Raw genomic sequence first — 22,363 nt, forward strand, 5'->3', positions numbered from 1 at the left:
AAGATGATGCAAAAGAGGGGACAGCAGGATGAGGATGATTGCACATGAAAATTTTGTTTAAATAAGGAACAGCTTATTGCTTTGTGTAGGTAACAGTAAAGAAAAAGTGGTGTAGTTGTGATGGTGGCATATGGATCTATAGCACGGGAAGCAAGGCTCTGCTTCGTATGTCACAGGCTGGCTCCTCCCCTCTTCTCACAAAAAAATAAATAACAAAACAACACACACAAAAAAATGTGACTCCAGGATCTTTTAACTTCAGTCGGGGTTGCATTTCTTTGTTTTTTGTAGGTAAGCCTTTGTGGGTAGGCTGGAGCTCCCAGTCCTGTTCCCTTCAGGAGCAATGACATCCATATTCAGGAACCACTAAAGCAAAGAACGTTTTCTATTATTCTTTTGTTCTGATCTTTAATTCCACGTGCTCATCTCTATTTCCATGAGCCTTCAAATTCCCTCACAAGGTGAGAAAGGCTTTAATTACATAGAGACTCCCGTCTATCTTCTGTCGCGTTCGGAGCGGTAGCTGACAGCCGATCCTCCTTTCCCCAGAGAACGGCGCCTGCGGATCTGCACACCTCGGGCTGCATCTTCCACTTCGGGTAGGTGCTGAGCTGCCACTTCTCTTGGAGCCTGCTAGTCCTCTCTATCTCCTCCCTTGTTTCCCAAAGGCATTTTGAAGGTTGCTCGGGCATTCTGCTTCTTTCCAGAAGTCCCTCTATAAGTCAGATGGATGCAGTCAAAAGGAAATCATCTGGTATTCTGTATTTTCCCCTTCCCGGCCAAGACATCTAATATTTATAAAATTAATTGCATCTCGGCTTGTCGCACACACACAGCACGAATGTAATGCTGGAGATAATCCCGCAGCAAGTTGAGATGGCTTCTCCCCGAACAGTGGAGTGACTAATCTGAAGGCCGGGACTGGGGTCTGGCGGCAGAACCGCGTGCGATTCCTGTGTACCTGAAGTATTAGAGGCTTTCAGAGGTGCCAGATTGAGCTGTTGTTCAGAGCTCTTGCTTAAAATGACAGATTTTAACGTCGGTCTGTGTGCAAACAAAGAATGCTGCAAGTGGACCAAAATCAAGCCTTCAGATAATACATTCACCCCGAGTAGCTAACTGTTGCCGTAATTAGATGTTGCTTCAAAGCGTATGCTAAGATTTTCCACTACAGCTTTTCATCGCTTCCACAAGTTCAGCGTGCCCTATACAGATGCTTAATTTGTATGCTGGGCCCTGTGATAAAGCTATTTCTGTCGATGAGATTCCAAAATTATAGGCACTGATGTCAATGCAGATGAGGTTAGCCTAATTTGGTCAAGAGAGGGCTATGCCGTGCAAAAGCTTCTTTACATGGGCACAGAAAGGCCAGTGCCAAGACTGACAGGTGTCCAGTGGGTGGCAAGGAGCTTCGCAGCTAAACATTCTGGTCCCTGCTGCCACAAGCCTTGCTTCTTTAAGAAACAATGTGGCAATTGTATGGCTTCTTATTTTTTATTTTATTTTTTTTTTCCTCCAGTATTCTTGCAAAATAACTAAGCAAAGCAGGATTGGGACTGAATTTCTGGAACGTAAACCTTTTATATCCTATTGAAATAACTTTTCTAGTTCTACACTCTTGAATTTCATTTCTGGTTAATGTGAAACTCGACAATGGAAGTAGCACCTTGTTAACCTTCAAGAATGGAATATTAAATTCAGAAGTATGCTGCTATGAAATCCCATTAAAAAAAAAGCTTAATTGTGAGTGGTTTTTAATTGTAGGAGATCTGGGAATATTGTAAATGAGATAAAATGGACGTTCAGGTAAAATACAAGGATATCATATTTTTGAAAAGGCTGTAGAAGGATAGTAATTGCAGTTGAAGAAGCCCCTGAACTTTCTTCTTCTGCCTCTTCACCTTTTGTCTATGTCAGTGTGGCAGCTGTGAAGTGAAACAAAAATTAGTCTATTAATAGACCGCTTTTCTTTATGTGCCTGCTTCCATACCTCCTTTAACTTAATCTGACATTGCACTCATGGATTTTTTTTTTTCCTGCGAATTTGGTTAGTTTTGCATTGAGTGTGTAATTCTCCTGTTCCTTTGTCAGCTCTTTCTTTAATAGTGTGTTTTCAAAACAAATAAATAAACCTCTTTTTTTCTGTATCCAAGGAAAAGTATCTTACTCTGAGCTCTCCATAATAAAATGCCAAACCTTTTCAGCATCTCTAACACAGTGCCCCTTTTCAGTTTAAGGCTCACAGGCACAAGCCAAGGCACTGCTGAAAGGCTCTCTGTTAATGGTTTATCAATAGTGGGTGAGATCTGAAATAAGTAGATAGTTTTTGATGAAACATCTTTGGCTGCATGTTTGCTGGCACCCACATGCTAACAGAATATTAATGGAGTACAGTAACAGTTTTACAAACATGTAAATGTCTATAAAATATCAGCCTTGAATGAAAATACCATTATTAAACTTTATTAGCAAGTCTTTAAAGCATTCACTCTGAGAAATTTGCATCTGTTACAGGTCAGAGAAGGAGAACCTGGGAGCACACAAGACAGGGTGGCTCAAGAAATAGAAGATGGAAAGTGGCAATTCTGCCTTGTAGTCTGGGAGGTAGCATGAGGTGTTGCAATGTCAGGTGCTGGACCGGTGTGGGGAAGGGTAGGGGTTTCAGCGCCCAGTCTCATTAGAGCCATTCTGAGTTTAACCAGTTTGGCTGAAATTGGTCTGCTTAACCAGTTCAGTTGAAATGGGTCAGCTCAGCCTTAATGGGCGTAGGTTTAATTAGTTCTTGGGAAAACTCACGGAGGACTACGAGCATTTTGGGTATGGTGCATCAGCAAGTTCTGAAGTAAGTGGTTAGTGGGAAAGGCTCCAGAAGAGGGAAAGAACGGTGTAGCAGAAAATACAACTTTTTTTTTTTCACAAGCTTAAAACGTTAAGTTTTTGAGGTGAAACAAGTCGAATGCAGTTGACTGATGTGACCTTTCTTATCCTTTCTTGTATCCTTCTTGTATTTCAGATAGTGTGTGTTACTTCTTTAAGTGCTTGACTTTTTTTGTGAAATGCTTACGCACGGCCAACGAGATCTTTCTTTGAATCTCTTTAATCTTTATACACTCTGTGGTGACTATTTAAGTTAATTATTATTTTCATTTGTAGTGCCTTTATATTGAAAAAATATTAAAAAATATTATATTGACTTGTGGATTTGACAGTTGATGGTATAACCAGTTTCAGTGTTTTCTCTTTAGTCATTTGGGTTATTTTAATGGAAGCGATCACAGAACAGTGAAACAAGAGCTAGATTAGATTTATTCTGAAATAAAATATTCAATATTCTATTGCCAGCTCTGCTTAATTTATTAAACCTGAAACTCTTGGCTTTCCCCTTTAAACCTTATCTTTTTTGACAACGTAATATTTTCGTGTTTGTGTTATTACTAACAAGGGATCTGAAACAAAGATGATTTTATTACTACTTTTTTAAGGTGTAATATATACCTGTGTGCATAGGGGAATGCTGATTTTTTTCCACGATAGAAACACTATTTTTTAAACAGAACTTGGAAATTATATCTAAAATCTTTTGAATAAATGTCCGCCTATAATAAATGAAAGCTGGGGAGTCTCAGTAGATGTCAATATTTTAATTCTGTGTAAACTACTCTATAAATACTCCCTGTGAAGTGAGTTGAAGAGTGTGTGGGGTTGGGGGTGGGTTGTGAAGTGCCTCGTTTCGTGGTGCTGGAGTAGCAAATGCTGGGAAGAGGCAGAGGCAGCAGGCAGATGTTTCTGAGGCTTAGAGGGAGGTGAGCCCTGGTAGTTATGGGAGATTGCTCATCACCTGGGAGTCAAATAGAAGAAATAGCTTCCATCACTTTTTAAAAATTCAATCTCTTTGTTTCTGATTGCTTTTCATCTCTGAATGAGAAGGCAGGGAGAAAGTCAAAGAGCAGAGAGCAGCAGCTCCGTACTCTGCCCCTTGGCTTTTAGCCCTCGCTTGTTTCTCTCCATTGCTTTGCTCTTTGTGCTCACCAGATAGATGAATGTGTATGGAAATTCATACCTACAGCTGCTGTCTGTGGAGGCCCCGATTGCTTCCTAGCCCCACACACACTTCTGGAACTGTGAAGCTGTGAGATGAGTGAGTAACCTTCGTGAGGGCAGCTATAGCCATACAAATCAGAGGGGAAACCAAGGGTAAGAAAAAAGCTCCAAACCCAAAATTTTAGGCATTAAATTTAGATGGCAGACTTCTCGTCCTCTGTGGATACTTTATGGAGGGTTACAGTGGGATGTAACTGCTAGGATTTACATTTGTTCCTGATGTTCCTTTTCTGGTGCTGTGATACGTTGACAATTTTTTGATGTTGTCCTTCTGGGGAGATTGCAACCTCAGCAATTGGGATTCAGGTTTCCAGTTACAGATAAGACAGGCAGTGCTACAGTCTTCTGCTGTTCAGAGGATGTGCTTTAGAAATAGAACATGGCAGTTTTATTACAAAGCCTCAAACACTGGTAGCTTTTCTTGTCACACATTACTGTTCATCTGTTTCCACTTCCATAGCCAGGTTACTTGCAATATGTGAAGCCTGTTGGATTTGAAATCCTTCTTCGGCTGCTTCCAATAAACCATTCAATCTGTGTGAAGATGCATTCAACAGTATAGCACAAGACCTCAGAGCAGCTAAAACCTGACCTTCAGCACAGTCTGTCCTGAGCGAACGGGTGGCGAGCTGATGCTCTAACAGCACTTTGCCTTGTAACAGCCGTACTTCTTCCCTCACCAACATTATAGACAAAGGTGTTCACCTTGAGCTCTGAAAATAGTCTTATTTTCTTGCTATGGCACAGACCTTTTGAGGGTAAGCAGATGCCAGCGTCTACACAGGTGTAGAGAGATGCAAGCTGATGGAGACCAGACCTGTATGACCATGCTGGAGTCGTTCTCTGTCTAAGGTTTTTACCGAAGTCCTGCAGACAGCTGAAACAGTATATTTCACATTTTATTTAGGAAAAAAATAGTATGTGTAGACTGTCATCTTAATATTTTTACTTAACTCTTTTATTTCTTCCAAGAGGATATGGTAAAAGTGGAGTACAGCTTCTTGCCGTTCTCTCTTCTCTGGGGAGAAGCTGAACTTTTAAGTTCAGGAGTTTTGAACAAAGCCTTTGCTTCTTTCGTGCAGCGCATGCTAAGCTTGTAGGAAGGAAGTACAGCTTGGGGATGCAACAAGTGAGAGAGTGTCTTAAATGCATCTCGAAACACTGCATGATTCTTCACCTGGCTGGGGATTTGATTTAATGGGGATGGAGCTTTGCCATGGAAGCTTTGTGCGTGAGGACTGAACACTACGAACATGGACATGGCTATGCTTGCTGACGGGTCTGCAGTAGATGGGCATAGTTCTGCTATGGAAAAAAATAATATTATTTTTTTTGGAGGCTGTACCAACATTCAGTATTTCATATCCAATAGCACACTGTAAATAAAACTGTTGGAAGTGTGTATAAACATACAGTTAATTATACATTAACCTGTTTTTTTCTGATGGCTATCCAACCTGTTCTGCCTCTCCTGTGACCCCCAACCATCCCAAATACAAGTGAACAATTTGCTAAACAGTTGATGTTTGCAAAAGCTTATAAGCAACTTCATTTTTCTAGTCTACAGCGTGAAGGTAGAGGTCACTGAGGCTTCAGACACTGAAATGAATAGACATTCTTTTCACTTATAATCTTCTCAGTATCTTCTGCTATGAGTGCTATATTAAAAACACCCCCATTCAAAACAAACAACCCCCCCTCAAAAAAAACAAAATGTGAACAACAAAAACACATGCACAAAAAAATGTTTTAGTAATAGAGGTTGCTCATTCAAAAAGGCAAATCCTTTGTCTTAGTTTTGGAAGACAAGTGCTGGAATTGTTTGGAAATTTAGTTCCAACATCCATCCTTTCTTCACATTCACTTGAGTGTGCTGGTTTTATTATTTTTTTTAAATGTGTGTAAATGCCTCTACAATACAACTGTAAGTAATAAATCTCGGAAAGTGGGAGCCGGGAAAAAAAAAGAAAATACTGTGTTGTAGAATTTCAGTTCTTTTGCTAGATGTTTTTGCAAGACCACAGGTTATATGGTACAAACAGCATGACAGATGAACCACTTTAGATGCTCTGAATTTATAATGGTGTGTTCTTTGTGTTCATAGAAATTGCGATGTACTAGATCAGATTTATAGATAGATATATAGATTAATTATAGTTTGTTATATGAGAGAGAGGCTAATAGTTTATTCTAATTTGTGTTGCAAGAGAAGTGTTTTAGAAAGAACTTATTTTTAGATGTTTAACTTAAGGAAATTAAATCCATTCACATTTACCCCCCAACTGATACACACACATTTTTTGCCATGTCATCAAACAAGGCTGCTTCTTTTAACCTGCATAACCATGATTTTGAGAAAGTAACATGAAAGGTTAAAAAAAAAAAAGTTACTAGAAAAAAAAAAGTAACGCTTCATAGCTTGCTTGCTTACCTTGGCAAAGATTTATGTGCTTTGTTTAGCAAAGCGTTTAATACCTCATACCCTTTTTCAAGATAATATCTGAAGTGAACAGAGGATGATCCTGGTGATTTCCTGTTGCTGTGTTAGAGCAGCTGATGACTGAATATGGCAGTATAGAAACATAAGGTTTTCAGATCCCTTTTATTTGCTCAGCTTGGATTCTTTTTCTTCTTCCTCACTGAGGACTGAGATGGCAGATGCCTAAAATTTAAATGGTTTTAAAGGAAATTGCGTAGTTCTGCCTTCTGGACCAGTAGCTGTCCTTGGCTTTTGCAAGTTGAAGCTCTGGAACTCTGAGCCTTGCTTTCAGATCAGCCAGCTCCTTGAGCTTAGTTGCAATGACTTCGGAGTTAATGGCTGTGTACACATGGTAATGAAGGTGAATTTTGTGAACTTTTTTTTTTAACTTATGTTTGCTCATTGCTCACTAACTGATAAGAAGCTGTATTAATGAACGGAACAGTCGGAATCATGTGCCTCAGTGTCAGCAAGGCAGGTATTTTGAGAAGTTGAATTGAAATTATAAAGCTTAGGTAGCCTTTTAAATTAATACAGAAGAGAAGTGGCATTTATAGAAGTGGGTCGCTATATATGCATTTTGTGATTCTGGAAGGCTTATCCCATTATTGTTATGGATCCTGAGAATATTTTCTATGTATTTTTCTTGAGTATGATGCTAGTGGATGGTTTGGGCTGCAGCAAACAGCTACCCATGTAGTTACAAGAATACTTCTCATAGATTATCATTTAATTATTCTTTGTTAGTGAAGCCTGCTAGAGAGAGAGAGAGATCAAATGACACAGTAAGGCGGAGAGAAAAATGAAGAAAAAATTGAAATGAGTTTAAAGCTTTGTCTTTTACTGCGTGGTGATGACTTGGTAAATGACTTATTCCTCTGCTGTCTTCGCATGCTGTTAATGTAAGTACAGCAAAGCTTCCTGACTGGCCCAGAACAAGTCATGGGTCAGTCAGGGCTGTATCCTAGAAATCCAGGTGCCACAAGTCACTGTTCTCTGTCTGCCATGGAAGATATTTGAAGGGCAAGTGAGACCCCACAGAGAGATCATTTCTGGGCCAGGTGGACAAGTGTGTGCTTGTGAAATCAGGACGTTCTGGAAAGTGGGAGAGATCAGCAACAGGCCTCAAAATTCTGCATTTCAAAATCCTCATGTGATGGAGATAGTGAAACTCTGCTGCATTTAATCAGGTCTTGTATGAGACCCAATAGTGTACGTGAAATATGGTGCAGTTATTTCAACTCTGGATTTCTTGTGGATGTTGTTGAGTTTTATTTTTTTTTTATTCGGTGGGGAGCATTTAAAGAAGCATCTGTAGATGTAGTAGTGTAGTTACTGAGGTTTGTAAGACAATGAGTCATTCTTCAGGATGGCTTAAATTGATTTTTAAAATAAAGAAGAAAGATTGGAACAGATGGGTATTGAGAAGTGTGCAGTTAAAACTGGGATCATGCACATGGTACTGTACTCCCAGGTACCTGCAAGGCTCTTACTGCAAACCACAACGGCATATTAATGGAGAGCTACTTTGGTAGAAGCTGGTCCTGTACTATGGCAGTTTCAAAAGGAAGCCAAAGTGACATCTGCTCTGATATTCTGAAAATAAATGGCAAATTTTCTACTGGAATATTTGTTAAAAAAAAGTATTCTAAAACCCTGTGTTTCACTATTGCTAATGTTTTTTTTTTTTTTTAAATGGGATTATGCAGGAAGATATGTATATGTGTAAATGCAAAAACTGTAGCCAAACATGCCTTTTTTTTGCTGTATCTACAGTGCCTTATGTCATTAAGTTTAAATTCAGGTTCCTGGGATGTGTGTTCCTTTGAAAACTGTCGGAGACACCGGTTGCACTTGTTTAATGCAGCTGATGGTAAGAACAGGGGAACTAGATGCAGGCTTGCATGAGATACTTGTGAAGTAGGGGAAATCTGACTTTATCAAGCATGGTATCTCTGCATGCGTTGAGAAGATAAAGACAGAAAATGAAAAGCCTCAGCAAAAAAAAGGTAATACACGATAGCTGTTCGTTCTGGTGTGCTCCCTCATCTCTGGAAGAAGCTGAGACTGGTGGTGTCAGCAGCCCGAGTGTTGCTGCTTGTACTCCCACAGCCTAGATAGCACGATAGTTAATACGTAGAGGGAATTCAGTACTGCCTTTTTTGTATGTATTTTGATGTAGTCTTGGACCTGAGGTTTTACCAGACCTGCTGATGACCTTGAACAATTTCTTTCATATTTAAGTAAAACATCATTTATCTCTCCTTCATCTTAGAGTTGGTACTGGGTGTATTCAAAGCAGTACTTTTTCCCAGAGAAGCTCCTCAGCTTTTTTCATTGATGTCTTAACACATCTCGTGCAAATCTGCACTTTTTGAACTTGCTCTGCCCCCAGATTCAGAATCCTTTTTATGAAACAGCCTTTTAGTTCCCAAGGCACAGATAAACCAAATAGTGCTGTAGTAGCATTTAACAGATAGGCAGGCAAATATTTTTCTTCCTGTGTTTCGATATTAAACTTACGCATTCTAAGAAAAGGTCTAAGTAAGAAGAGTTTAATTAATTAGACCACGTACTGTAGAAGACAAAAGAGCAAAGGGTAATTACTTTGTTTGTCTTCTAAGATAATGCGTTTCTGGTGCCAGTGGAAGAAAGGCTCGCTCCACGTGCCGGGAATAAGGCCATCAATCCACTCCAAGAGCGTTTTCATGTGCTTTGAGACAGCTAAGCAGAAAATTGATCAGGGACTGAGAACAGTGGTGGCAAAGAGAAGTGTTTGACCTTTCAAAGAATGCAAGGCTGTATTTCTCTTCATTTTAGTTGCAGGAGAATGGAGCTTCGAAGCAAATCACCTCATTGTCCCTGTTTACCATGCCCTTTTTTATGTGTTACAGCATGGGTTTGATCTCTTCTAGCTTCTTTAAGAAGAAGCTAACCATTCCTCTCTTCCTGTGCACAACACATACTCTGATCTGTGATGGTGGCATAGTGGATTTACCAATTACCAATCATTTTTGGCAGCTTTTAGCCTCCTGTGGTAAGAGTCCTGTTCAGGAAGCCTGCCTGGATGTGGCCTTTGAATATCCATATTTCTTCAGTGTCGTATAGGTTGGGAGTAAAGCCATCAGCGGCTGCTGCACTCTGATCTGGTCCCGTTGTCTCAAATTGCTAATGCAGGTACAGCCTAATGCCATTCATTGATTCTATTTTATTTGATGTTACTTTAAATAAATAAAAATAGACTGGTGATTACTAACTGTTGGAGTGTCTTAAACTTGGTCAAGTCTTTGGAGATGGGAATGCTTTTAAATCTACATGCATGATGGTTTATAGTTTAGTATTTACTCAGTGAGGTACCAAAGGGTGCATTTGGAGAGCTTGTGCCTATGGCTATGGTTTTGAACTGACAGGTATTCAGAGGTAATGGGAGAGGAGGGAGCAGATATAATGGTGCTGTAGCTACCTTCAGCTGGTGCTGAGATCATAGTCTAAAAGCCAGCACAAATCTTTTATAACATGATTCCTAACAGCAGAACTCCATCTCCGTTGAGTCTTCATCTTTTTTCATTCAGTACATGTCCACTGGGGCATGCCTCCACGTTTCTTGTGAATGAGAGGAAAGTTTCTCAGTGCTGAAGCTATTCCTTTGGTAGCTCTCTGCTGACTTTGTAGTTTGGGCTTCTACTTGAGTTTGTGATGTGGTCTTTTTACAATAAAAATAATTTAGGGAGATGCAGTATCTTATTTTCTTTTTGGTTACTCAATTTTATTGTTTTTAACTCCTTGGTATCCTGCACTCTGAAATCATTTGTTCCAATACTCATTGAAGGAATCTCTGTATTTGTTAAACATTTTTGTCAGTTTAATGTCAAAGCTGCTCTGAGGACATAAAACTGCTTGGCTGCGTGATCGGTGCTCTCAGAGGAAATCAGTCTGCTCCAGCCCTGGGACGTGGCAGGGTGGGGGACAAATTGGAGACGAGTCCAAGCGTTTGAGCAATAAATGGCAGAAATGTGTTAGTTCGGGCCTGAGTATGCGTATAGGTAAAGGTACCATAAAGGATGACTTGGTATTTAATGGACGTAGGAAGAGATTAGGGAACCGAGATCTGTTTTAATGCCTGCGTGGATTTACTGCATTAACTGTCTTTCTTTAACATTATTTATAGTAGCTTGCCATAAAAGCAACCTTGAAGTAAGTTTTGAAGTTCAGTTCATAGTAGTTCCCCAGGTGGTGGAGATAAAAAGGGGCTCATGAATGTCAGCTGCAGGGAAACCTGTGGGAATCAGCCTCGTCATAAAATGCAAGGGCGAGACGGTTTCCGAGGTGAGCTCGGGTGCTTCCAGCTTCACCCAAGCTTTGCAGCACTGAAATACATGCACAAACATCATGGTTTTTCTTCTTCTCCTTTTCCCAGTTGTAGGGAGATGATCAGTGCTGGCCATTTGGAGTGTCCTGAGGCTGTCCTGCCATCCGCTTCAGGCAGCATTTCCCTTGTGGGGTGCTCTGTGGGATCTGGGGGGCACCGTGGTTCCTGCAGCTGCTCCCTCTTATTTGACGACCTCTTAATGCTCCAAGGGCTCTTAGCACTGTTGGGGATCAGGAGGGGATTATGCTGCAGGTCTCTTGGGTGATCCAGTGGGAATTGCCCAGATCTTTAACTCTTTAACTCTGATCCTTATCAGATGGATTACTTCTAAGGTAGGTCGTTTTATTGTTCCACTTCGGTTTTATGGGGAGCCTGAGAAAACGAGTCACTAAGACCTCCACAAGAGCTGATTTTTTTTTTTATTTCCTGTTTAAACACTATTTTGGAAATACATCATTTTTCACCTAAGATTGTGTTTCTTAAGTGTTGGTACACGCTTTTGTAGCTCTCGCTTCCTTGCTTGAAGTGGGAAGAGTTTGTAGCGGTGCTGTGCTGGTCAGGGGACTGGGAGAAGCGACCTCAAATGGCTTCTGAAGGGCAGGGTTTTGTCAGCTGCCTTTCCTAGCAGATCTTCAATTTTACAGCACTTGAAAGGCTTTGTGAAAATAAGGAGAAGAATTTGTATTATTCTCACTCTGTTTAAAATTCTGAGTATTTTGCTTCCTGGACAGGATATCCTTTTGTATTGTTGATTTGAGGGCTCAGGGAGTGGAAATACCAGTTCTGTTTGCTGAGGTGAAATACCAGCTACTTCTCTTGCTTGGTAGCCTTTCCCTGGTTGATGCCTGTGTTTGAGAGAGATGCATGCAAACGTTAGAGCAGGTTGGGAGTGCCTTCTCCTCTGTTGTAAAGGACACGAGTATCTGCATTGATGGCAGTAAACTGGGGTGGAGCGGGTTCTTGGAGAGGAGACCAGACTCTTCTCAGTAGAGCTCGCTGCCTAGCTGGGGGTTAATCCCAAAAGGAGAGGAGCACTGAAGTTTCAGATTGTGAAGAGTTCCTGCATTTATATACAGTTTTATATTTTTATTAACACACAATATTAACGTTTTTATTATTTTTATATATAACCTTTTAATTTTTGTTTTTTCTTAACTAGAGGGGTGTCTGAACAAATGTGAATTTGAACTTGGTGTAAAAATGAGCTTTGCCAGATTTCTGTGCCCCAAATCGTCAGTCACTACCAGCAGCACAGTTCTCAATTTACTAAAAACACAAGTGGTCAGGATTAGTTGCTAGCAATTGTGATAACTTTTGTCACATCAAGAAAAAGACCAGAATACACTAATAAATGTTCAGTTGTGTCTCAAGGCAGATGATAATTTCCAAAGTTTTACCAACTGGTATGGTATTCTAGTCAGTGTGTCACCTACACTATGTGCTCTTGGTTTGTTGGTTCTTTGAAATTTGACACAGTCTGCTTAGGGATATTGTCCTTGTTCAGTTTGGTCAAAGATTCTCTTAAAGAGAGAAAAACAGGAGTTCCAGGTAGCTGATGTAGCATGGCTGCGTTCTTAATTACATGAACAGTCATATATTTTAAATGTGTATAATTACATTTATTTATTGTGATCACCCAGTCATCCCATGTTGCTATTGCTTTTGTGTCCTTCAGCCATTCTCATTGAGTTCCTAAAGGTTTTCTGTCTCCATTTCAGTCAGTTATATGCTTTTTTTTTCCTGTTTTGTTTTCTTATCAATTTTGAAGCTTTTGTTACTTTTTGTTAAAACTTGAAGTTTTTAAGCTAAGAAAACTTCAGGGAAGTCTTATGATGCCACATGCTATACTTCTAAGGTGTGTGAGACAAAATACAGGAAAGGTAGGTGTTAGATGGCTGTATCACTGAAGTTGGTAACTACAGTTATTCAGACAGTAGCTAAGTTTGCCAATGACCATTTTCATCTCAGGGTGACGATTATATGAAAAGCTTTATATGGAAGAAAATATGAAAGTAGCCCCCTTCAGATATTTGCTATATACATACCTAAAGTTATTCTTACTGCTGTTAGCATCACCTTCCTGAAATTAAATCCATTTTCTTATTGCTGGTTTGATAAACTTTCAAAAGGATTGTTTTGGACTTCAGTGACTGATTTGGAAGGTAGCAGTGGGGCTGCCTTGCAGTGGCCTGCCTCTGTCTAACAGTGGTGTAAGTGCTCTAAAGGAGCACTTCCCAGCACCTGCCCTTGTAGAAGCTCGGCAGTATCTTGTGGAACACTGGAATTTTAATTACTGAAATCATTGTAGGAATTATGTTAAATGACAGTCTAGCTTTTGAAATCCAGTAATAGTTGGAGAAATCCGGTCTAATTACTTTGTCATTCTAGGCACTTCGAGGTGAATAACAGGCTTAGTCTTAAATTGTTTCCAAGGGTGTATATTTGCAGCAGCATAACCAGCAAATTGCAGTTGCCATAATACAGTAACTTCTCCAAACTTGTCCTCAACTTCTCTGGCTGAGAACAGTCTCTCTGGTTGTTGGGCCAAGTAGGTAAAAAAAATATCGAAGTACCTAGGAATAATTCTGGTGCTCTGCTCTGAACTGGATGAGGAAATCATTTTGATAAAACTTATCTATCGATGGAAACTTTTCCATCTGGCTTGAACAGAGCAGGTCCTCTGCTTCCAATTGTTACCTGCTTATGCTGTGCCAACCAGCATCACTGAAGTGGCTTCCCTCTGATGAAGCAGTATTTACATGCTAGTTTTGCATGCCATTCCCACAGCGTGACCTTTAATAGTTTACCATAGTCTTGTGAAAAGATTTTCAGAAAGAACTGGCTTGCATCTATCTTTCAATAGATATTCCCTTCACCCATTTTTCTGGAGCCCTTTTATCATTGCCATTCTTGCACTAGTGGATCTTCTGCTTGAGTTTGAACTTCTTCCGTTCCCTTTCCATAAAGATTTGAGAAATGCAAGCTTTTCTTCTCGTGTTGTTCTTTGGAAGCTGAAATGGCACCCTAATATGAAACTGAAATTTAAGATGAGGTTTGCAAAGTGGAAATCCAGCGTAAATGTTCCTCCAACTTCCCAGTTGTCTTTTTGTCATCTATCTTTATTGCTGAAGCAGAAGAGCCCACCCAGTTCAGACTCGTACTAATGACTAGAGAGTACGACAAAAAAAGGTAATTTGGGTAGAATAATTTGACATAAGTTTGGATTTGGCAGATTTTTCTATAAACACAGTAGTTAGGAATTAGACTGACTTGGTCAGAAAGACCAAGGTCTTGGTCTTGACTGCTTTTCACACCCATCCAGTCCAGCTTCAAGTGCTGGTCTGGTATTTTGAAGTATTGGAAGTCAGGCTTTGAAGTATTGGAAGTCAGTCCTTGAAGTCATTAGCCGTGGTTTCTGTAGGTTGATACAGTGTATGCTAGTTATCTTCACTCTGCAAGCACAGCAAATTTATACTGGAAGTGTAGTCCTGATGTAGGCTACAGAGAATGGGCCTTCAATTAGTGATGAGAGGGGAGTCATTTCTGGTGGTCACCAGGGGTAGAATCCCAGTGATTAAATTGTTTGAGCTGTTACTTGTTTCACAGAAACTGTTTTTTCAGGATTTATTTTTCCTTCTGCTTAACGAATTTGATGCACACGATGGTTCTTGGTGGGAGCTGATGCTCCTTCTGTTTGCTGGATTTGGATGGGTTTAAAAGTGGAACCTGGACAGCATACCTTAAGGAACCGCAGTCAGGGTAGATTAAATGACTCTACTTTTTTGCTTTTGCAGGATGCCGCATTTTTCTAGAGCAGTGTAGGGGGTAGTAGAGTTTAATAAATACACCCAGAGTTTGGAGTGATGAGCTGGGTGATGCACCCCAGCCTGCAGGATGCTGGCTGGTACAGTTTGTTGGCTCTGCAGGGCGTGAGCAGACACCAGTGCAGTCCGTGGCTGGATGAGCATAGTGTTGTTACACTTACCTACCTCTCGCAGGCTGCTGAAACCCCATTATTGTTGGCTCCCCGTGTGGTCTATGGCTGCACACCGCAGCATTTGCAGTGCTCTGTGCCTCCCTTGTTCTCTGCTCTCTGGTCCAACCACTCAGCACCCATCCTCTGCCTTCCTCGTGGTGGAACTTGCTGATAAACCTTTTATCTAACTTACCTATTTTTATCTATCCTTATCTTATTTATCTATTATTTTTATCTATTTTTTTCCTTTTATCTATTATATTTAACATATTTCAGTGAGTGGAATATCTGTAGGACCTCTACCCTTTTAGCAACAATACCTGAGATTGTCATGCTGCTTCTGTAAATCTTATTTGTGAGGTTTACAAAATAAATTGCTTTTCTTTTCGAAACCAAACTTTGAAAGGGTTTGATTGCTTGAGGATTCCTGTGAGATCTCTTACTGTCCTTGCAGAACCAAATCACTTGTTCGTGTAAGCAAGTGGGTAATGTTTTTAAAAACGCGTCCATGTGTTTGATCTCATACATGGATGTGCTATTTTAGCCAGCCAGTATGATTTTAGATTGTTAGCTAGCAAATAGTGTTTTAAAATTGGTGCATCAAAGGGATTTCTATTTTGGTTGATTTTTGTATATTGTTTTTCTTCTCAGAGACTAATACTCCCCGTGGTTATGGTTCTCCTAGCTGCACGTGTGCTGAGTTTTCTCCAGCATTAGATTACAGAGCTGTACTGGACACGTCCACTAATCTGTGATAGAGAGGTGCAAATTGCAAGTTAGCACTAAATTACCTCCCTGCTTGTGCCTAGTCAATGACACGAAATGTTCCAGGCTGCTGCAGATACATTCGGCTGAGATTTGCTGAGTTTCTAAGGCAGGTTACAGGAGGAAACTTTAACGTGTTAGTGGGAAATCAGCATCGTTTTCCCGCTGATGGGGCGGATTGCTAGCTTCCCCATCAGGACAGGCACGCCGCTGTGTGAAATGCTGTACAAACACATTTCAAAGGAAGGATTATTTGCATCGTTTATGGTCTTCCAAGGAAGTATCGAACAAAAGCTAAGACAGTATAAAAGCGCGGTATAGGGAATTCTTTGTAGTCTTTACAACAGGTAATATAATCGGACCTGAGTTGGAGTTAGGTCTTTGGTCATTTCTGTAATTAAACATTAAGTTTAACCTTTGGGGGGGAAAAAAAAAAACAAAAAACAAAAAACTTTTTTGACCTCAAGTATAAGGTTTTGTCTGTTTTTGTTGTCGCTTTTTTTTTTCCTGTCCTCTTAACATGAAAAATACTAAAACTATGTACTTTCTGGGTTTTGGGGGTCTTAACACATCAGTTATACAAATCATACTGATAGAGGTTATTGATCTCTAGTCTTTCTTTGAGTGCGTTCAGTTACTGCACTCACCTCCAGGCTGGCTTTTATCTGGGGTTCTTGAAGGGGTAGGATAAACCTTTTAGGCACACAGGACTTCTGTGTTCTCAATATAAACGTGTTGGACAAGAAAAAGTCAGTGTTGTGTTACTACAGGAACATTTTCCCCCGTTTTTAGCTGTTGCAGGACTAGTTCACCACATTTTCAGGACTTATAACTTCCTGAATTATAACTGTTATCGCATCAGCTGGATGTGTGTGGGGCTATAAAGGCGGCTTTGTGTAGGTAAGAAATACATCCTGTTTGGGAGTCTGTGTCCTGCGCAGATAGCTTGATGGCTCTTGTAGACCTTTCTTCAGCCTTTATGGGTTGCATCCTGCTTCACCAGTACCTGGATTTGCCTGCAGAAAGTACTGGGTGGAAGGAAGGTAGCACGTGCCAGCCACATCCTGCCCTTGCAGAAAGTACATTCAGTTCCTCAGATGTAGCGATGGTGTCATGCAACTTTTTACATCTTTTAAAACTTCTTTTAGCTTTAAGCAGGGAAATAACCCATGGGTGGGTAAATAAGCGATGAACCGCAAGTATTTGTTTCAGGTATTACACCATAGAAGGCAATAAGGAACACATTTTGGGGTCTGTTTAATCTTGTTATGTGCCTTATTTATTGTAGGAAATGTTTGAGAAGCATCTGGAAAGAAATGTAGAAGGATATTTTTCTTCCACACTCTGGTTCTGTTTTTCGTAGTTTCATCATGAATTCTTGTTCTTCCTTTGTCTCCTCCAAAAACAATATCAGCACATATATTTGAAGGATGCATGTTCAGATTTTGAAGACTAATTTTGAGGAGTAAATTGGAAATGGACAATCAATACTTTGTTTCAATTAAAAAAACACAGTTGTAACATGCATGAAATACCTCTTTTTTTTTTTTTCAGAGACGTGGAGCAATTTCCTATGACAGCTCTGATCAGACTGCGTTGTACATTCGTATGCTAGGTAAGCACACCACTTTCTGTATCGCAAAGTCCTTACAGTTATGATCACTTTATAGGTAAATTTGAGTATAGTACTCTTGAACTTTTCTTCTGGAAAATATTCTGGTTACATTCTCTAGCAAAGCATTTTTGTGCTTGTTTTTTTTTTTTTTGGTTGTTTGGCATTTTTTATTTTTGAATTAACCATTGTGTCAGATGCCTTACTCCTGTATTTAAAGAAAACTCAGTTACGGTTCTTTTAATTAATTTAATGCATTTGGTAGAAGTTTAGTCTTCCAAATGACTCTCACTTATTTCTGTGACGGATCTTCATTTCTGTGATGGAATTTATCACCTCAGCGTGGTATCCTTCTGATTAAAACTGTAGCTTAAAGAATATTTGTGCGTGAGGATTACCACACACTTGAAAAAAAATTCAGTGCTGAGGCAGTGAAATGTTCAAGGTGTTCTTGAAATAATGATACAGTTTTAAACAATACTTCTCTTATTAGTTCTAGAAGATGACTTCAAGGGAAAGGATGTGTGACAGGACTAGTGGCTTAGTCAGCTTTCTGAAGAACGTTTCCAGGGTAGCAACTAGATAAAGGGTAAAGCCAAATCAAAGAGAAAGGGCAGTACTGGGAGCAGCAAGCACCAGGGGACACCCTCCATGAAACTGAGTGCACAGAGGATGGACCTGAGGTCAGTGGTTGAGAGGAGAAAGATGCAAAGCTCTTGCAGATGGCATGATGGACTCTGTATACGCTCCTAAGTCTGTTTCGCTGCAAAATTACACTGCTTAATTTAAGCCAACTTCAGCTGTGATTTTGTGTTGAAATGGACTACGAATGCTTACATGCTGTCTTGCACAGCCCGACAAACATAAGCAGCTAGTGATTATAAATTCTCAACCTGCTTCAGCTAGATCAGACAGAACATGTATTTTTACACCCGGAGTCTTTTCAATTCAGTTGCAATTTGTGCATATTCCAGTCCTCAAAAATTCGTGACTGCATTCTCTATGAATTTAGTCACAAGCTGTATATGTATGTACACATGTGTACATAGATATCTGAATTTGTAGTCATAGCCTACATGTGTAGGCAAATGCATGTGTATGTGTGCATAGATATAAATAGAACTTTGACTTAGCATCTTACATTTTTATTTTTCAGTTTTGTTCCTTTTTTTCTTTCAAGCTTGTCAAGTTAATAGTATAGCACTGGCTGTCTAGTAAAGAATTTTTGATAGGAGAATGTGTATGGAGATTTGTTAAGAGAAGTAGGAGGACAGAAGATGCTGCTTTCTAAATGCTAATTGAAAAAGGTGCTAACTTTTTCTTTTGGGGGGTGGGGAGAAGGAAGAAGCAGGTTTATTTCATTTAAAAAAGTTAAAATCACTTATTTTCAATCATCCTCGCAAGATGAACACTAAAATTTTTTGAAATCTGATTTTCTTCTGCTCTAGTCATAAGAATAAGACAGTGAATTCAGGCCTGAGGTAGTTTGTTTCCTTGGTTCTGTGATTCATAGTTCTAAACTAAATTTATTTTGCTATAATTAGAAAATACAAAATTTTCTGCTGAAAAATCTTACAAATTGAATACATTTAATTCCCCTAACAGGGGAAATAGGCATTCATTTTGTTTACAAATGCACTGATAGGTTTTAATTAAAAGTACTGTAAGCATATGTCTGTTTTTTATCTTTTTGATACTGATCTGCTAGTGGTAGAAGTCCAGCTTGTAATAAAAATAAAATTGTTTTCTCCAGAAATCAAGAGTTATCTTCAGCTGTTCTGGAAGTTTAAATTAACTGTGCATCTAGGAGTTAGGCCCATGATTTCAGCAGAAGAGCTTTATGTAATGATCAAGTGAATCTAGAAGAAAGCAAAGCCTGATTTTCTGTGGTTCCTGGTGTGTATATATAGCTGACCTGAGGGGAAAATGTAATGGTTTTGAAATCTTTCTTCACTGCTCGTTCCAGCAGGCAGGCATGGAATATCTTCAGAATGTGTGTGCAAATGTGTTGAGTAAATTGAATTCCACTTAACAATTTGAGTTAATTTATTAGATTATGTGATTGGTGCTTGTTACGAACAGCATTATCTTTTGCAGGCATTACTGTTTGATAATGCTGTACTCTAGCTCTTCTGAACTAGTAAGTCTGTCAAAGGACAGACCTCTTCTAACTTCTGCTAGAGGATGTCAACAAACAAACACAATTGCTCACTGGATGTTTGAATCAGTATGTTAATTTTTTATTGTTTTCTCCCTTGTTAGTGATCACTTTTTGTTTTCCCAAATGTTAAATGCACCATACTGTACAAGATAGCAACTATTTACGGATTGGTTATTGTTGTATTCATAAACGGGTTGTACAAAAGACCAGCCTGAAAGCTGAACAGTTGGATGCATCAGTATGTAGAAACATTCATGTCAGAGGGGATTGAAGAATGAATATATTTAACTAGAATATTTGTGACAAACGAAGTGTTACATTTCTCATACAGAACTGTGTGATTTCTTTTTTTTTTAAACTTCAGCAGAGTAAGCTGTAAGAAATCCTTTAGCTGTAGCTTAAAGGGAAGTTGCAAAGTCATGGGAGGTATTGCCTTTTTACTTCATTGGTTGCTATTCCAAACAGACTATGTCTACTAATAGACTGTACCTCAGTAAACTGTATATTTTAGCAGACCAAAAATATAAACCCGAGGGTATCTAGGACACCTCCCTCTGCATCTGTTTAGTTGAGCTGGCTGTAGAGTTGCTTCCTTTAATGTCTTCAGGCTGTTCAAGTGGGAACCCGGTGGATATTCACTTGCAGCAAGTAGGTGGAAACTCCTGTGGTAGGGCAGCGTTTCCAGGTTCATCACTTTGAAGATGAAATTTTAGGGGCACACGACACAAGCAGCTAATTTAACTGTCTTCATCCAGTGTCAATATAAACAAACAGCGTTGACTCTAATGACTCAGCTGTCATACCCCATTCCCAAAATATACACTAAGCCACTCCCGAGTGGCAGATTTTCTATTTTAAAAATTAGATACAGATGCAGCATTGTAGAATTTTTCTTTTTAAAACCTTGGGCGGACAGGCTAATATCTCTGCATCCCCTCAGTCAGCTACTTCTCTCAGCAACTATGAGGAATTCTCAATACTTAAAAGTGCTTCCGTGTAATCTTGGTACTTTACTGATTTTTCTCTTCTTTACTTTTCTATTTTCTTTTTCTTTTTCTTTTTTTTTTTTTTGTAGTTGTTTTGTACTGCCTGAAAGTTTTGCTACTGTGCATGGGCTGGAAAGGTTGGGGCACTGACTGCTTGTGTCAGGGAGCATGCACCTCTCCCCTAAACCTGGAGCTGTGTCTCTGTTCTAGGGGTCCTGATCACTTGAAATAGAAAAACGTGGAAGCAAGCAAATGTGTAATGCAGGTGCATGCTCTTCGTTGGTAGCAGTTGCTATGTGGTATTGCTTTTGCTTTAATTCCAGCATATTCGGCTGACCTGTCATCTGTTTCTCCAGCAAATTTAATAGGATCTTGAATCTCTGAAGCTAGTAATTCTTTCTGGAAATCCTGCTCTTCACATCTTCATGGCTTTGACTTGAGTGTGGGTGGTTTACCGTGAGGTGGCTTCTGCTCCCAGCTGTCCTCCGTGATCTCTGAGATTTCTGCCCCTTCTCCAGAAGGCCTCGGCTACCCGAGCAGCTACTGCATGGTTACTGGTTCAGACTGGAAGATTAGGGTAGCACAAAATACGTGCTGTGTCACCTTAACACGCAGGGATGTAAACTATGGCATTTCAGCTGCCTTGTGAGTGTCAGAGCTGTCCTTGCAATGTAAGCAGGAATCTGAGAGAGGGGTAGGAGCTAAACGAGCTGTCTCAAGGTAAGTTCTGCTAAAGGCCTGATTCCTTTTCAGCTGTACCTGTGAATTTCCCTCTTACACCTTATTCCTACTTCTGTTATTTACTGAGCCTTCAAATCAGTTTTTCCCTGTATGGATTTTGTCTTAAGAAAAGCAACCTACCCTGGGCACGTAGAACTATTCTGGAAAAAATTCTGATTGAACACTCAGCCAACAGATATTGTGTCAGGTCAGTGTGCAAAATTAAACTTTGAAAGAAAGGTTTCATACTTTTTTTCCTCCCTTCTGAAGAACATTAAGATTATTTACTTTATGCTTTGGATTCACAGAAACTCACAGAAAAAAAGTCTTCCTGGAAGTCCACTGTCATTAAGATGATGGACTTCGATGCCTTCCCTAAGGAAGCAGAGGAGTTAATTCACAGTGGCTAAAATTTTTAAAGTGACACTTTAAGAACTGTCAGCTTGCTACCACTTTGTCTCCTTCAAGGAAATTTACCTTACAAGCAGTGTGATCTGATGGTTTCAAAAGATTTTGTAACCGCTTTGATATTTTTTTAAAAGGCCTAAATAAATAACTTTTCATAAGTTATCTTGTTTTAGGTATTGAGTTTAATTATCTTTCAGCTACTACAATAATAACAAGCTCTGATGTTGACTTCTGTTGCTGTTTGAAAGAATTGCACAGTAGTGTCTGGTAAAAAGTCATCTGAAATGTTATGTGTTTTTTTAAGTTACCTATGATGATGAACACATTTTCCTTAAAATTAAGTTCATTTCCGAGTGATAGGGTTACAAAATCTCATGCAGAATATCCCAAGCAAATCAGCGTGTAAAGTTAGCACATTTGGCATCAATCGATCTTCAGAGCTCAGATCAACTGAACAATGACTTCAAGATGATGGTCAGGTACTTCTGGATGTTGTGGGACTAACAACATATGTGAAGTAGAGATTAATCTCATTGTGCTTAGGCACGTGATTTCGTAATGTGCTAACACACAGTCAGTGACGTGTTATTCCTTTTTATTTTATACGTGTGGGAATTTCAGACAGATGTATACTACTTTTCTCTTTGAAGCAGTTTTTCAAAACACATTTTTGGTCTGAAATCTTGAAAAATGCACTAGTACTATACAACAATAGTGAAGACAGCTCTTCTGCTTTTGTTTTGACCCAATAGGAATTTCTAATTTAGGTTTATTGCAATACATTGT

General features: G+C 39.5%; 1 protein-coding gene across 4 annotated transcripts in view; it reads left to right on the forward strand.

Moving 5' to 3' along the window:
- PDE7A (phosphodiesterase 7A) overlaps nt 1-22,363 on the forward strand; it is a 75,264-nt gene that overhangs the window by 21,486 nt on the left and 31,415 nt on the right. For all 4 annotated transcript variants that reach the window (XM_038175586.2, XM_038175584.2, XM_038175587.2 and 1 more), the window contains exon 2: nt 17,245-17,305. In XM_038175586.2, the coding sequence (XP_038031514.1) occupies nt 17,245-17,305 (61 nt within the window). The remainder of the gene's footprint in view (nt 1-17,244; nt 17,306-22,363) is intronic.

Source organism: Anas platyrhynchos, chromosome 2 (genome assembly GCF_047663525.1).
Source record: "Anas platyrhynchos isolate ZD024472 breed Pekin duck chromosome 2, IASCAAS_PekinDuck_T2T, whole genome shotgun sequence".
In the NCBI taxonomy this organism is placed as follows: Eukaryota; Metazoa; Chordata; class Aves; order Anseriformes; family Anatidae; genus Anas; species Anas platyrhynchos.